At 34.6% G+C, this 15,084-nt stretch overlaps 1 protein-coding gene across 4 annotated transcripts in view; it reads left to right on the forward strand.

Moving 5' to 3' along the window:
• LOC148605753 (cytoplasmic dynein 2 heavy chain 1-like) overlaps window positions 1–15,084 on the forward strand; it is a 73,366-nt gene that overhangs the window by 16,620 nt on the left and 41,662 nt on the right. For all 4 annotated transcript variants that reach the window (XM_088550927.1, XM_088550928.1, XM_088550930.1 and 1 more), the window contains exons 18-35: window positions 232–434; window positions 734–889; window positions 1,115–1,397; window positions 2,036–2,194; window positions 3,008–3,231; window positions 3,519–3,651; window positions 4,441–4,671; window positions 6,280–6,384; window positions 6,953–7,230; window positions 7,515–7,654; window positions 8,512–8,630; window positions 9,349–9,531; window positions 9,936–10,159; window positions 10,642–10,745; window positions 11,894–12,108; window positions 13,041–13,217; window positions 13,805–13,892; window positions 14,773–14,980. In XM_088550927.1, the coding sequence (XP_088407053.1) occupies window positions 232–434; window positions 734–889; window positions 1,115–1,397; window positions 2,036–2,194; window positions 3,008–3,231; window positions 3,519–3,651; window positions 4,441–4,671; window positions 6,280–6,384; window positions 6,953–7,230; window positions 7,515–7,654; window positions 8,512–8,630; window positions 9,349–9,531; window positions 9,936–10,159; window positions 10,642–10,745; window positions 11,894–12,108; window positions 13,041–13,217; window positions 13,805–13,892; window positions 14,773–14,980 (3,230 nt within the window). The remainder of the gene's footprint in view (window positions 1–231; window positions 435–733; window positions 890–1,114; window positions 1,398–2,035; window positions 2,195–3,007; window positions 3,232–3,518; window positions 3,652–4,440; window positions 4,672–6,279; window positions 6,385–6,952; window positions 7,231–7,514; window positions 7,655–8,511; window positions 8,631–9,348; window positions 9,532–9,935; window positions 10,160–10,641; window positions 10,746–11,893; window positions 12,109–13,040; window positions 13,218–13,804; window positions 13,893–14,772; window positions 14,981–15,084) is intronic.

Genomic DNA, 15,084 nt, shown 5'->3' on the forward strand with positions numbered 1-15,084 from the left:
GCCTCAGGCAACTAAGTTGAGGACAAAATATGTCCATGATATAACTCTGGTTATCTCTGTGCAACGGAATTTATTTCATGAAGATGGGTTGTATTATACCAAAACTTGTAAGAAGTATACAGTGTTATGTCAGTGTTGGTGCTTAAAATTTTATTTTTATACTCTCACAAGCAAAGTTTTGGAGTTATACAATCAGCCTGTTTGACTGCCTGTTCACATATCTTGTTTTAGGTTGAGGTAATGAAGAGCAATGTAGACTCCAGAGTCAAAGCCTTCAAACAGGACATAGAGAAGTTTGCTGCCAGATGGCACCAGCTGAAACCTGGAGATGATGCCCTGGATGGGGATAGGAAGAAATGTGAAGCAGCTGTGAAAATAATCAAGGAGAAGAAGCAAGAGTGGGAAGAACTGGAGAAGACTAAAGAGACACTTTTGTAAGGCATTGTTATGCTGTTTTATTTTGTGTGTGTGTGTGTGTGTGTGTGTGTAGGAAGGGGGGGGCTTTTTGTGGAATTGCAGGTTTTGGAATGAAGACATACAATAAGAAAATAAGCTTTTTATGTACCTGTCTTTTGAGTTTAATATGAATTTAAACTAAATTCATTTATATTTATAAGCAGAGTATTTATGAGTCCATTAGAGACGTTCTTGTTGTGCAGCTTAGGAAACTTTAGCAGAACTAGACTTTGGAAGTTGTACTTTTGACTTTTTTATTTTGACTTTTATATGACAGGAAAGACTGTGACCATTTTGGTATGGACATCCCAGATTTTGAGATTGCCGCTGAACTGAAACAGGATATGTCTTCATTTGAGTCAATGTGGGGTCTGTATGATACCTTCAACAATGGACTTCAGGAGCTGGCCAAGGAAGATTGGATCTCATTCAGGTAGTTCGGTCTGTTTTTTTGTGTGTTTTTTTTCTTTCCAAGTGAAACATATTGTTTTTCTTGTCTGTCTGTGTGTCAGTCGTCCATAATGGGTGATTATCTCATACCTACCATTTAATTTACTGAAATCTAGGTATTTTTGTAGAGTAATATTGACCTTTGCTATTTTGCTATTTGAACATGCATGCAATATCAGAATGATATCCTTTATTAATTACATTCCAGAACAAAGACCTACATGTTTGAGGAGTTCCTCAGCAGCTGGTATGAAAAAATGAAAGCCGAAGAAACAACAACAATGACTGTCAAAATCCAGAAGGATATTGATAAGTACAAGAACGTTCTCCCTGTACTGAAATGGGTCAGAGGAGAACCCTTGTCACAGGATCATTGGATGGAACTGTTTAGGTTACTTCACATGCCAAGGGGAACAACTCTGGAGAAGCTCAACTTTGGCCATGTGCTCAACGCTAGTGATGAGATCATTAGGAATGCTGATGCACTCAAGGTAAAAAGATGTATAATACATAAAAAATAAGGACAATCAGTTATAAAAATAGATAATAGTGGTGTAAAGGTCTTAAGTTTTTTAAATTATTGTGCATTTTTTTAGGGTTCTAATGATCCTACTTTCTGAAAAAGTATCAACAAAAAACTCTTGCTGTGTAATCCATTGACTTAAGTGTAAGTGTTTGTAAGAATCAGGCAAAATGAGAAAAATCAGAAACATGCATGTCAAAAACTCACTGATTTGACAATATCATATCACTCAAGGATACTTTCTCTATTTGAAAAAAAAACATTATTTGATCTCTGCATAACTTGCTTTGCTCAGAAATTTTTCAATAGAATGTGAGAAAAATTAGGTTTTTGAGTTATCTGCCCCTGAAATGTTCATTTTCAGTGCATTTCAATGAAATTGTAACTCAATGGTCCAGCACGATATGGAAAATCTTGTCTGTTTTCCTTGATTCTGATGGTGCAGATAGTCAAATTACACTGTCAGAATGATGGGTTTTTCCATACCATTTTTCACATACTGTCTGATTCTTACAGTTCTGACACTTTAAAAGTTTTGAAGATGCCACTGATTATCTACACTTTTTTAAAGCCCCAGTTTGATTATATGATTGTTTTTGTCTTCAGGAATTGAACCAAAGAGCCCAGGGAGAGGTGACAATCAGAGAAGCTATTAGAGAGTTAGATTTATGGGGAGCTGGAGCAATGTTCTCCATGACTGATTATGAAGACAGCAACAAGAACTCTATGATGCTGATTAAAGACTGGAAAGATCTTGTCAGTCAGGTACGTACCTAGTCATCACAATGAATCACTGATGCTTGAGGCAGGTTAAATCCTAATGGGTTTTAAAAAAAAAATTCATATTGTTGCGGAATCGTGTTGTATTGCATTGTAACAATATAATCTGGGTTGAACGGTAGTAAGAATGGACTAAGTTTAATGTGAAAAAAAACAGATATGTTTATTCTATTGCATTCATAAATCATCACTTCGTCATCACATACACACAGTTACAGATAAATAGTCAATTTGAACATAAATCATTGAATAAAATCACAAAACACGTCCACAGCAAACAAAAGTTGGTTGCATTCTTCCAACAGTGTTAATGTAACAAACAAACAACGTCATTAACAAATATATGGGAAATAAAGTATAAATAAACTGTAAGACAGACCAAAATACAAATTCACAAAACTGATCTTGTCACTCAGATATGCATGTATGTATCTGTTAAGATATGGCTTTAAAAATTTAAACAAGGACATTATAACTTCACTCAGTAGATGGTTTGTTGGAATCACCTTGTCCTTTCATCTGCCAATTATCTCAACTCCCAATGGATGGATTGATTTCAAATTTGTTGTGTGGTTTTATAAAGACATGAAAGATGAAATATATGTTGTAAGTAATTGTGTTTGCTGTCCAATATCACCTTCCTGTAAAGTGGAAGTGTACTTAGCATGGCAACGCATGCAACTTCATGTTAGAACTCTTCTATCGATTAATCTGTTGTCCTGGAAGTTCAGCTTTTGTTTTTGAACTTAATGCAGAACGCTCAATTTCACTATCCTTACGTAACTATCATTAACATAGGTTGGAGATAACCAGGCTTTACTCCAGTCTCTGAAAGACTCCCCATATTACAAGAGCTTTGAGGATAAAGCATCTGTGTGGGAACAGCGTTTGGCAGATCTAGATGAATACCTTCACAACCTGAATCAGATCCAGAGGAAGTGGGTTTATTTAGAGCCAATCTTTGGTAGAGGAGCACTTCCTAAAGAACAAGGGAGATTCAAGAGGGTAGATGATGACTTCAGGTGAGGAAGGGTTGCAAGTTAATATTGATTCAAGTTTTTTAAGGTGGGAGACAAAAGCACAAAAAAAATGAATAAATATCATTGCAGTATACATGTATATATAGAATAAAGCTAAGAGGGGTCACTGTAAGTTGTGAAAATACATAGCAGCAAAATTGAATTAATATCTTGTGTTAAAATAAGTATCGATGAGTGTAAAAATGGAAACCATATATTTTTTATGAAAAAGAAAACTGATCCATGTTATAAGTAATCTGTTCAGTGAAATTACCAATATTTGTTTACAGAAACATTATGATGGATGTTAGGAAGGACAATCGAGTCCTGTCAATTGTCAACAAACCTGGACTGAGGAATTTACTGACAACAATGCTAGATCAGTTGCAGAGGTGTCAGAAATCACTCAATGAGTTCCTTGAGGTGAGTGCATTGTGCTTAGGAACTCACTGACTACAATGTTAGATCAGTAAAAGAGGAGTCTGTAATCACTCAATGAATTCCTCAATGTGAGTACATTGTTTTGAGAAACTCACTGACTACAATGCTGGATTAGTTACAAAGGTGTCAGAAATCACTCAATGAGTTCTTCGATGTGAGTACATTGTTCTTAGGAACTCACTGATAACAATGTTAGATCAGATACAAGAGATGTCAGAAATCACAAAATGAATTCCTCGAGGTGAGTAAATTGTTCTGAGGAACTTTCTGACTACACAATGTTAGATCTGTTTCAGAGATGTCATAAATCACTTGATGAGTTCCTCAAGGTGAGTACATTGTTTTTAGGAACTCAATGACTACAATGCTAGATCAGTTGCAGAGATGTAAGAAATCACAAAATGAATTTTATGAAGTTAAATACATTAGTGGCTTTGTGTATACACACATCGGTATATGATATTATCTTTAAGAAACTACTTGAACAAATATAATTAAACTTTTTAAAAACATACATGTGATATGGTGTGAACCATTAAATATTTGTCAAGCTTGATTATAAATTATATTGCATTTACTCATGTCACTATTGTAGGGTTACTGCCCTTTCTAACTTATGAATTTTGGAATGCCATGCCAGGTATCCGTATTTACTTTGCATAGACTAGTCTATAATTGGTTGTTGAATCCAGTCCTCTGATAAAGCTTCTTACTAATGTCAATTATCATGCTTAAGGTAGAAGAATCATGTAATCTGTCTGATAATTACAGGAGAAGAGAAGTTTGTTCCCCAGATTTTACTTCATTGGAGATGATGATTTACTGGAGATTCTTGGTCAGTCCACCAACCCCAATGTTATCCAGACCCATCTGAAGAAATTATTTGCTGGTATACACAGTGTACAGTTTGACCAGGATAGCAAACACATTATTGCCATGAAATCTCTGGATGGTGAGGTTGTACCTCTGGAGAGGAAGGTCAAGATCCTCCCTGAAGTTGAGGTAAGGACAATTAAGTTTTTTTATGTTCATCCTAAGTTGGAAAAAGTGTCGAAAGAGCATCAAAAGTCATTGCATTTTCATGTTCAAAGTGTTTCTTGTTTTAAGTACAGTCATAGTACTTTGTTGTTCAGAGTATACTCTTTTATTTGATCCTAAGTTACACGAAATCTTAAGCAGACAAAGATAATGGCTTGAACATAGAAAGAAAAACCAAAACATCCCTTTATCAGGTAATGTGAAACAATCATAGTCGGGTAATGTGAAACATTCATAGTTGAGTAATGTAAAACAATCACAGTCGGGTAGTGTGAGACATTCATAGTCGGGTAATATGAGACATTCATAGTCAGGTAGTGTGAAATATTCATTGTCAGATAGTGTGAAATATTCATTGTCAGGTAGTGTGAAATATTCATAGATAGGTAATATGGAAAGAGAACAAGTGTTGAACATGATTAATACAGGTCAGGCATGGATTCATGCCGCTAAAATTTGAGGGGGGGGGGGAAATTTGCATGAAATCTCAATTTTTCACAAATTTTATCTCAAAAAGTTTATTCACCTTGTTTCAATGAACATTTTATTATATTATCACCCATCCCTGAAATCCAGGATCCATCCCAAAGACAATGATACAGGTACTTATGTTTTCTCCAATTTACATTATAGGATTAAACTGCTACATTTGTTTGTTCATACATGTATGAACAGATCTAGGAGCTCCCAAAGTCAATCAACGGCCATAGGCTTTTCATGTAATGTTTGGGAGTGGAGAGAACTGCTTTCAAATATGTACATCTTGGCCTTCTAATTCCACTTTGAAATACTGTACAAAACTCTTGAGTATTTATACCAAAATAAAATACTACTCACGAGTGGAAAATTTAGGACATCCAACCCCTAAGTATAATTTAACCAATGACAGTCAGTGAGCAGATTTTAGGCACAATGTGGACTAAATGTAAAATGCGATGAAGCAATGAATTCTTCGGTCATTCATGCATGTATGAACGGATCTTGGAGCTCCCAAACTAAATGAACGGCCAAAGGCTGTTTATGTAATGTATGGGAGTAAAGAGATCCGTTCATACATGCATGAAGGACCAAAAATAGTTTAAATCTTACAATTTGATCCTGACAGTTGGGAATTTTTTATTTAAATGCGTTGAACCGGTAAATGTATTTATAAAATCTTGTTTTGGGACAATTTATTTGTGGGGCAAATTTACTGATAGTTAGATTTTAAGCATTTTTTAAAGTTTCTTTCCTTGAGCTGAAAACTACTCCCTGTAAACAAACTTGACTGGTAAAATCAATGTGGATGTAACAAATTATTCTTACGGCTATACTATGCCATTTAGTTCGTTGCCATAACTGGTAAAATCAATGTGGATGTAACAAATTATTCTTACGGCTATACTATGCCATTTAGTTCGTTGCCATACTCTTTCAAACTGCACGGCCACCATATTTGTTTCAAGTTGAATGGCGTTCATGCATGTATGAATGATCTGGCGAAGTTCGTGCAAGTATAAACTTTCTGGCAAAGACGTTGAAGAATCTTATGATCAGAATTATTTTTTAATGAACAATATTTTTCCTATTAAGGTATGGCTGAGCAAGTTATCAGAAGAGATGGTTGACACACTTCAAGAACTGTTGAAAAATTGTCAGAAAGAAAAAGACACAGATCCAAACAAATATCCTTCACAGGTAAATCTTGTAACTTAAAAATGTAGAAGGAAATGTGTGGTGTTTTTGGTCATCATACTCAACTCACTAAATAATACAAATCTGTATGCAGTACACTGCTCCCCTTTTTCATAGGAGACAATTGAAATTTTACTTGTCTGTTTGCAGTATATATGTTATCCTTAATGAAGTCTTTTAAAGATATTCAGTGTAGGTATTATAAGTATACAACACATTTATTTTTCCCCTATGAATTATACCCCCCCTAAACTATTGAGTGATATATTGCAATTACCTTGTTTGTCCGTCATTCTGTCTGTCCTAATTTCATCCCAATTATCTCGATAACAAAAGGAATGATTTTAGAAGTTGAATGTAGCTTTGTATAGATTGGGCATACATTTTAAGCTATTTTGGCTGCTGTCTGATACTAGCATCTTGTACCAGTGGGGATATTCCTTGTATGACATGCAGGTAACTTCATGTTTGATTGGTGGGGTATTGTACAGCATTAAAGGAGTAAATACATTTGTGTGTTACTGTTTTTAAGGAAAACTTGACATTTACAAACTTTACCTTGCATTTGTAGATTCTTTGCTTAGCAGAACAGATCAAGTTTACAGATAGCTGTGAGAAGGCAATAACAAGTGGAAGTCTCTCTTCCTTCAACAAAGAACTAGACCAACAGCTGGAGTCGTACACCAGTGTGGACATGTCTGATAGCTCTGGTGATGCTGCTGGAAATGTCTTAGAGTTGAAGCTGAAAGCTCTGATCCTGGATACTATCCATGCTATAGATGTGGTTCATCAACTGCTGAAGGCAGGGACAAGGTCAACCTCCGACTGGATGTGGCAGAAACAACTGAGGTAACATATTTAGCTGTTGAATAGTTTTTAAAACATGATAGTTTTCTTGGTGGTCTGTAGAAAGAAAATTGAAAAAAATAGTTCCATAATTACATCTATCATATATATTGAATGAAATACCTCACCATTTCTAAAATCACAAATTAAAAATGAAAAACTGTGAAATATTTGTCTGACAGAATGCTCTAAAAAAAAAGTACCAATTGAAAATTCTCCACCATGTTCATCTCATTTCAACTCATGCAATCAACAAATTCACCAGATAAATGCTGTATGTTTTGTAGGTACTACATGGGAAGGAAAGGTCTTTGTGTAATGAGGATGGTTGATGCTGAGTTTGAGTACACATATGAGTATCAAGGCAATGCTCAGAAATTGGTACATACTCCACTTACTGACAAGTGCTACCTCACTCTTACTCAAGGTAAGTCAATACACTCAGAAACTTGTACGTACTCCACTCACTGATAAGTGCTACCTCACTTTCACTCAAAGTAAGTGGCAATTATATATATAAAAAAAACTGGCACATTCTTTACCTACTAACAATAGCTACCTCATGTTTACTAAAGGTAAGTGGTAACACTCTGAAACTTGTACATACTCCACTCACTAACAAATACCACCTCACCCTCACTCAATGTAAGTGGCAATTATCAAGACCGACACATTCTCTTCTCACTGACAATAGCTACCTCACACTTACTAAAGGTAAGTGGTAATTTTCAGAAACTGGTACATACTCCACTAACTGACCAGTATTATCTCACATTCACTCAAGGTAAGAACTGGTACACACTCTACTCACTGGCAAGTGCTGTCTCTCACTCAAAGATAGTAGTCATTCTCAGAAACTGGTACATTCTCCACTCACTGACCAGCACTATCTCACTCTTACTCATTGCAAGTGACAATAGTCAAAATTAAAACTCTACTCACTGACCAGCATTTTTTCGCTTTCACTCAAAGTAAGTAGCAATTATATAAAACCGACACATTCTCTACTTACTGACTATAGATATCTGTCACTTACTCTAGATAATTGGTCATGCTTTGGAACTGGTACATACTTTACTCACTGACAAATGATACCTCACTCTTACTCAAGGTAAGGCCCAATAAACATGATAAACTAACAATAGTGTGTACCTTTCTCAGATAATTACATTTTGTAGACAATAGAAAGATCTCAATCAGTTTAAATATTTTGCAAGCCAAATTTTAAAATTCCACTCTTTTACCTCTGATATTGGTCTTATTTTAGAATAATTATATTTATAGGTATGCACATGGGACTTGGAGGGAACCCTTATGGACCAGCTGGTACAGGGAAGACAGAATCTGTTAAGGCCCTTGGTGGGCTGTTCGGTAGACAGGTGTTGGTCTTCAATTGTGATGAGGTAAGATAAAGTTTTTTGTCTCTCAAACACTATAAGCATGACAAGTGTTAGTGTAAAATTAACATTTTCACGGTTAAAAAAAATTGGAAATACAAGCTGGTAGCCCAGACCATATTTTTGTTTGATATATAGTATATGTCCAACAAAATTTTACCCAAAAGTTTGGTAGCCCCGTTAAAAATTTACGGCTACTGGGCGACTACTAATTTTCATCCCAAATTCTTTTTAATACAATATCTGTCGTATATTTCTTTCATGATATTATTACTTCCCATACAGTACTTGTATGGTACACTTTCATATACATTATCCATGAGTAACTTATATAAATTTTTTTTATATAGTTGTTCAATTAACCAATAGGTGCCAACAGTTGGAGATGATTCTAGAGCATCCCCAAAAATTTTATGCTAGCTGATTTCATTTTTATAATCACTCTGAACCTCCCTTGTGAAGAGATATATATTTTTCTTAAGGTGTAAATACAGATATGATTATGGCAAATTGAATTAAACTGATACCCTTTTTAAATGAATTATTTATACAACACACACTATTACTCACTGTATTCATACCTGTAGTAAATATTGCAGCAATAGAAAAAGTGCTTATAATTTGATATTCAATATTGTAGGGCATTCTTCGTTATATTCTTACCTGTAGTACTAGTAGATGTTGCAATAAAAAAATCGTTTTAGTTTGATATTCAATATTGTAGGGTATAGATGTAAAATCTATGGGTCGTATCTTCATTGGACTGGTGAAGTGTGGTGCCTGGGGATGTTTTGATGAGTTCAATAGATTAGAAGAAGCTGTACTGTCAGCTGTATCTATGCAGATCCAAGTCATTCAGGATGCCATCAAGAATAGAGCCCCTACTGCTGAACTGCTTGGCAGACATGTAAATATTATTTTTATTATATTTATTATTATGTTATAAATAATAAATAATGGAGAAAATATACAAATTTGCCAGCCTTAAGAAAAAGATTACAGTAAATTTTGAATTTTTAACAGTTCACTAACTTTTTTTTAACAAATTTCTTACTCTGCGTAAAAATTATCCTTATTTCACCCTTCAGTTTCACATTCCTACTCAACATGTGGATGGTATATTGGAATCACCTTGTTTGTTCAAGTTAGCTCAGTTATCATTGCTCCCAATGGTTGGATTGATTTCAAATTTGATGTTTGGTTTTATATAGATGGGACATATTTGGTGCAGTCCTATATCAACTTCGTGTATGAGTGGTTGTCTACCTAGCAGGACAGTATGTGTGCATTTTTTTGTTTTCTCATTTTTAGGTGAACATTGACCACAACTCTGGAATCTTTATCACCATGAACCCTGCCGGCAAGGGTTACGGAGGAAGACAGAAACTTCCAGATAACTTGAAACAGTTGTTCAGACCTGTAGCTATGTCTAAACCTGATAATGAACAGATTGGTGAAGTTATTCTCTTTTCTGAAGGATTTAAGGCGGCCAAGGAACTGGGACGAAAACTGGTTGCCATCTTTAACCTGTCTAGGTATACAAGTTTACTGCTTACTTTCACCTGTTCTACAGATATAGTTTAATTTAGGACTATCCCAGGAAGTTGATGTTTCACCTATACAGAGAAAACATTTTCATTTACATGAGTGATGGGTAAATGCTCAAATTGTTAAATGTTCTATTTCAGCTATTTCAATTTTGAATTTTGTACATTAATTGGGGAAAAAAAATGCCATCCTGTGTGTGCATAGTGTTTCCTGGAACCATCCCTTAGAGACGTCAGTAACATATAAAGGATGTAATAACTGCTAATCTGCGAAATACATGAATATGGAGAACATGTAGCAGTTATGGAACTTGCTTTGTGATTCTGAACTATAGCTTTATTGTATAATTATCAATGTTGTTCACAAACTTACAGGTAAATCAGTACATGTAACATTCCAAGTTGTTCTAAGTGTCCTGTCAATAATTGTTTAATTCAGTAAATCAATGTATTTTATTTTTTCACAATAGAGAACTGCTGACACCTCAGCAACATTATGACTGGGGATTGAGAGCTCTGAAAACTGTATTGAGAGGATGTGGAAGTCTTCTACAGAAAGCTAAAAGAGGAGGAGGTTTGTACATGTACATTAGGACCTTTCTGACACAACATACCTTATACAGGCGAAATTATTTCACATGATTTTCACACGAATTTGACATGATTTTCACTTGAATTGAGCAAATAAATGTTGTGACAGAGTTCACATGAAATTGGGGTGAAACGAGCCTTATCGTGAAATTAACATGAATTGTTCACATGCAATTGATGTTAAAGTGAATTTTATGTGAAAAATACTTCCCGTGTAAGGCTAGAGGTAAGAACAATGAAATTATCATGAAACCTTTGGTGTCATGGTCCTTTCATTGTTTCAACTGATTAACTTAAGAACTATCAACAATGTCTATACCATAATTTAGATTTTTCTCTGATATTCTTACATGTACATGTATAGACCTGGTAATCTTGTATGATACTAGCACATAATGTTACTGTAATTGTATTTAATATACCCCTGCTTGGAAGGAGATGGTGGTATACTGTTTTACCTTTGTCATCGTGTCTATGTTTCTTTCCTTAACAATTTTTTTCATCACATTGATTGTGTGTAAATAAATCTAAAAACTCATTTCATGGTGAATATAAAAAGGAAGTTGTGCAAAATATACAGATAAATGTTATGTAGCTGTCTTTGTAAGAATCATGCAAAATCTGAAAAATGTGATACACCCCAAAAAAGGATACATATTTTTATTTTTGTAATTAAGTTGTTTTATGGGTCAATACTATGAAATGTGTAATTATTCATTCAAATCTGCCTGCTCTTAGGAGATAATCAACAGTAGATTCTATTGTATTTTAGTGCCATATACAGAGTTATGTCCCTTAATTTTGAAATCTACAGTGCATTCTATATAATTTTTATCTCCTAAGAGCACAGGTTATATGGAAAACCACATGTTAATTTCTGTTTACTATGACATTTCAAACAAAATATCAAAAATAAAAATATGTAGGCTTTTTACCCATGAATCACATTTTGCATGATCCTTAGCTGGAGTGCTACTTATAATGCCAGTTCTAAACATTTCAGCAGAATATTACATGTCACTCTTTTGGTTTCACTGCGATATTTTCTGTCTCGACTTCAAAAAGTGCTCTTATTCTGTATATCTTGCTCAAACTAGGATTGAAATTACTAACGTGCTTGATTAATTGTAGGTAAAGTTGACAAGCAGCTTGAATCCAAGCTAGTTGTACAGGCCTTGAGAATCAACACATTGTCTAAACTGACATTCTCTGACTGTGCTCGTTTCAATGCTCTAGTTAAAGATGTATTCCCAGGCATTGAATTTAAAGACATTGAATTTGACCAACTGTCTGACGCCATTAAGGCAGTGTGCAAGGAACAGAACTTGAAGGAAAATGACATTCAGGTATTAAATGTTTTTGCTGCTCAGAAAGATAATTGAATTGGTCCTCTCAATTCTTATTTTTTCCTAATTGAAAATGGTAACTACAAGGGGCAAATATGTAACCAGATTACATATATAGCTTTTTACAATATGGAATGGATCATCCAATCGAGATACTGTATGGCAGGTTATTTTGGCGGGTGTAAAACTTTGTGATTCTGAAGCCAAAATGTATATGAAAAATTTTGGCTTTTATAATTTTGGAGGATGCTTAGTACTTAGGTCCATTATAAACATTTTGTGTAATTTGTTTTGGTGTATTTATATCGAGGCCAAAAATTACACCCTACGAAAATAACCCGTTATAAGATAGTTAAATGACTGTATTTTCAACATCTAACTATTGAGAATTGGAGGAATCTGATATCCGCAAGTTACTCTTTTAATAATTTGTCTCATTTCTTAAAACAAAGATATTTATAAATGCGTTCAGATTCTCCCTACCTTTGTGCAGAATGCCATTAAGCAAAACATTTTCTTTTGATGGTATTCTAATTGAATCGTCTGCCTGGAACATGTTAGGTTATGAAGTTTTACACAAAGGGCAGTGTTCTGAGATTTTTCAGAAATCGAGCTTTCCTCGGAAAAAATCCATATAAAATCAACTTTCCCACAGTCAATGACTGCTTTCCTAACAAAGCAAATCCTTACAGCATATGAAGTTTTCAACTTGCCATGGGAAAGTGTAACTAAGTACCTAACTTTCCCTGACCCAAATTTCACTTGCCCTGGGTAACGGGAAATAGGAATCTTAGAACACTGAAAGGGTTGAGAAATGGTTAAATTTAGTTAAATTTGCTAGACATTACAGAAACCACCCTACTAAAATTTCAGGAAAATGTAAATGAAAGATTCTTACTAGTACTTATCAGTATACACCTTTCTGCTTTTAGGTGAAGAAAGCTTTGGAGCTGTATGAGCAGTTAAGACAGAGAACAGGGGTTGTGGTTGTAGGCCCCAGTGGTTCAGGAAAGTCTACTTTATGGAGGATACTCAGGCAGGGTCTTCACAAGATTGGCAAGGAGGTGAAGAAATACACCATGAATCCAAAAGCAATGCACAGGACTCAGGTATGACTTTAATTAGCAATGGCCTTGCTGAGGACAATTAGTGTTTGAGTTATGTTATTGCTGGTCCCTATGCCACAAGGCTTTAGAAATGAAATAATTATTCTACATTTACCTTCTACATATACTGAAATAAAAGAAGTTACTTTATGATCTGTTTGAAATCATTTTTAAAATCAGTTAGACAAAAAATAACCCTATACATGTACCAAATAGATGTTTCTTTTTTGACATGCTGATGTGCAGAAATCATGATCCGTTATTTTTGGCAAAGGATTTCCTAAGAAAGAAAAAAACATGTTATATTTGTGTTTGGGTTATTGTCAAATTCTTGACAAACTAAATGAAATACATGTATATAAGCTTAGCCTTAACATGGGTGAGCTCCTTGTTTCCTTCTAGTATTACATATGTTTATATATGCAGAATAACCCTTTTTGTTAATATACATGTGTATTTCCTTTGCAGTTAAGATGTCATAGTACCAAGCCAGGTTATACAAAATAACCTGGTTTGCTCAAAGAGAACCAACCAATCAGCAAGCTTGTTACAAATCAAATTAAGTTATACATGTACATATCCTTTTGCAGTTGCTTGGTTCAATTGACATGGACACCAGAGAATGGACAGATGGAGTACTGACTTATAGTGCCAGACAGGTGGTGAAGGAGCCACAAGGTAAAACAAAAACATGTGCTTATTAATTTTATTCCACTCTGTGTGGTATGTTGGAATCACAATGTTTGTCAATCTGTCCTGATTTCATCACAATTATCTCAGCTTCCAGTGAGTTGGTTGATTTCAGTTGAAGTCACTCAAGTTATAACGAGTGTCAACAAATAATTTCAAAAGCCATGCAAATCGTCATAAAAACTTTGATCATGGTTTGTAATAAAGCAATCAGTTTTCTGACTAATCAGTTGACTTAGAGACATCAGAGTTAATTACCGGTAAACTCAAAGTCCTGTCGAGGGGACTGATCAGAAACCTCAAGTTATCTGTGATTTTGATTCATATGATTACGAGTCATCCAAAGTAAAATTGTATTGGGGTAAGGGGGGTTTTGCTGGGACCTCGAAATTAGTTCTAGTTATTCGAGATTTCGACTCTTTCGAGTTTGACACATCAAGGTTCAACTGTATATGGATTGATAGGGAAAATTTTTGTCACAAAAATCTTGGCTCCTAATGGATGGATTAATTTCTAATTTAGTGTGCCGCTTTATATAGCTGGGGAATACATTATAAGCAATTTTATTTGCTATCATAAATTTCCTGTACATGTGTTCTAGTAGGGGTATGGCCAGCACGACAACACATGCAACTTCATGTTTTTTTCATGATTTTTGTTTTTGTTTTTTTTTTTGTGTGAAGAAGTCGTGTGATTTAAGAATAGCCGTGGCATCAATTTTATGATTTTGAAATGACCGCATGAATTTCTACACAGTTAATGTCCAATAATTTTGTTGTTGTTTAAAAAGTAAATGCTTAACTTGATTTTATTATTTACAAGAATTTGATTTTAGCATTTTTTTATACACCATCTTTTTTTTTTTCAGAAATACAGTCTTGGATTATTTGTGATGGTGACATTGACCCTGAGTGGATTGAGTCCTTGAACTCTGTCCTTGATGACAACAGGTTGCTTACAATGCCTTCTGGTGAGAGAATCCAGTTTGGACCAAATGTCAATTTCTTGTTTGAAACTCATGACCTCAGCTGCGCCTCACCAGCTACCATATCTAGAATGGGAATGATCTTCTTGAGGTAAAATACAAAGCTCAAAATAGTTTTTATTTTAATTTTTCCCTCTTTTCTAATAATTTGCTTTCCTTGAAAATATGTTTTATTGTCTTATCTTATATTATGAT

This window comes from Perna viridis, chromosome 10 (genome assembly GCF_037379345.1).
Source record: "Perna viridis isolate PV_CMFRI_1.1 ecotype Kerala chromosome 10, ASM3737934v1, whole genome shotgun sequence".
Taxonomy (NCBI): Eukaryota; Metazoa; Mollusca; class Bivalvia; order Mytilida; family Mytilidae; genus Perna; species Perna viridis.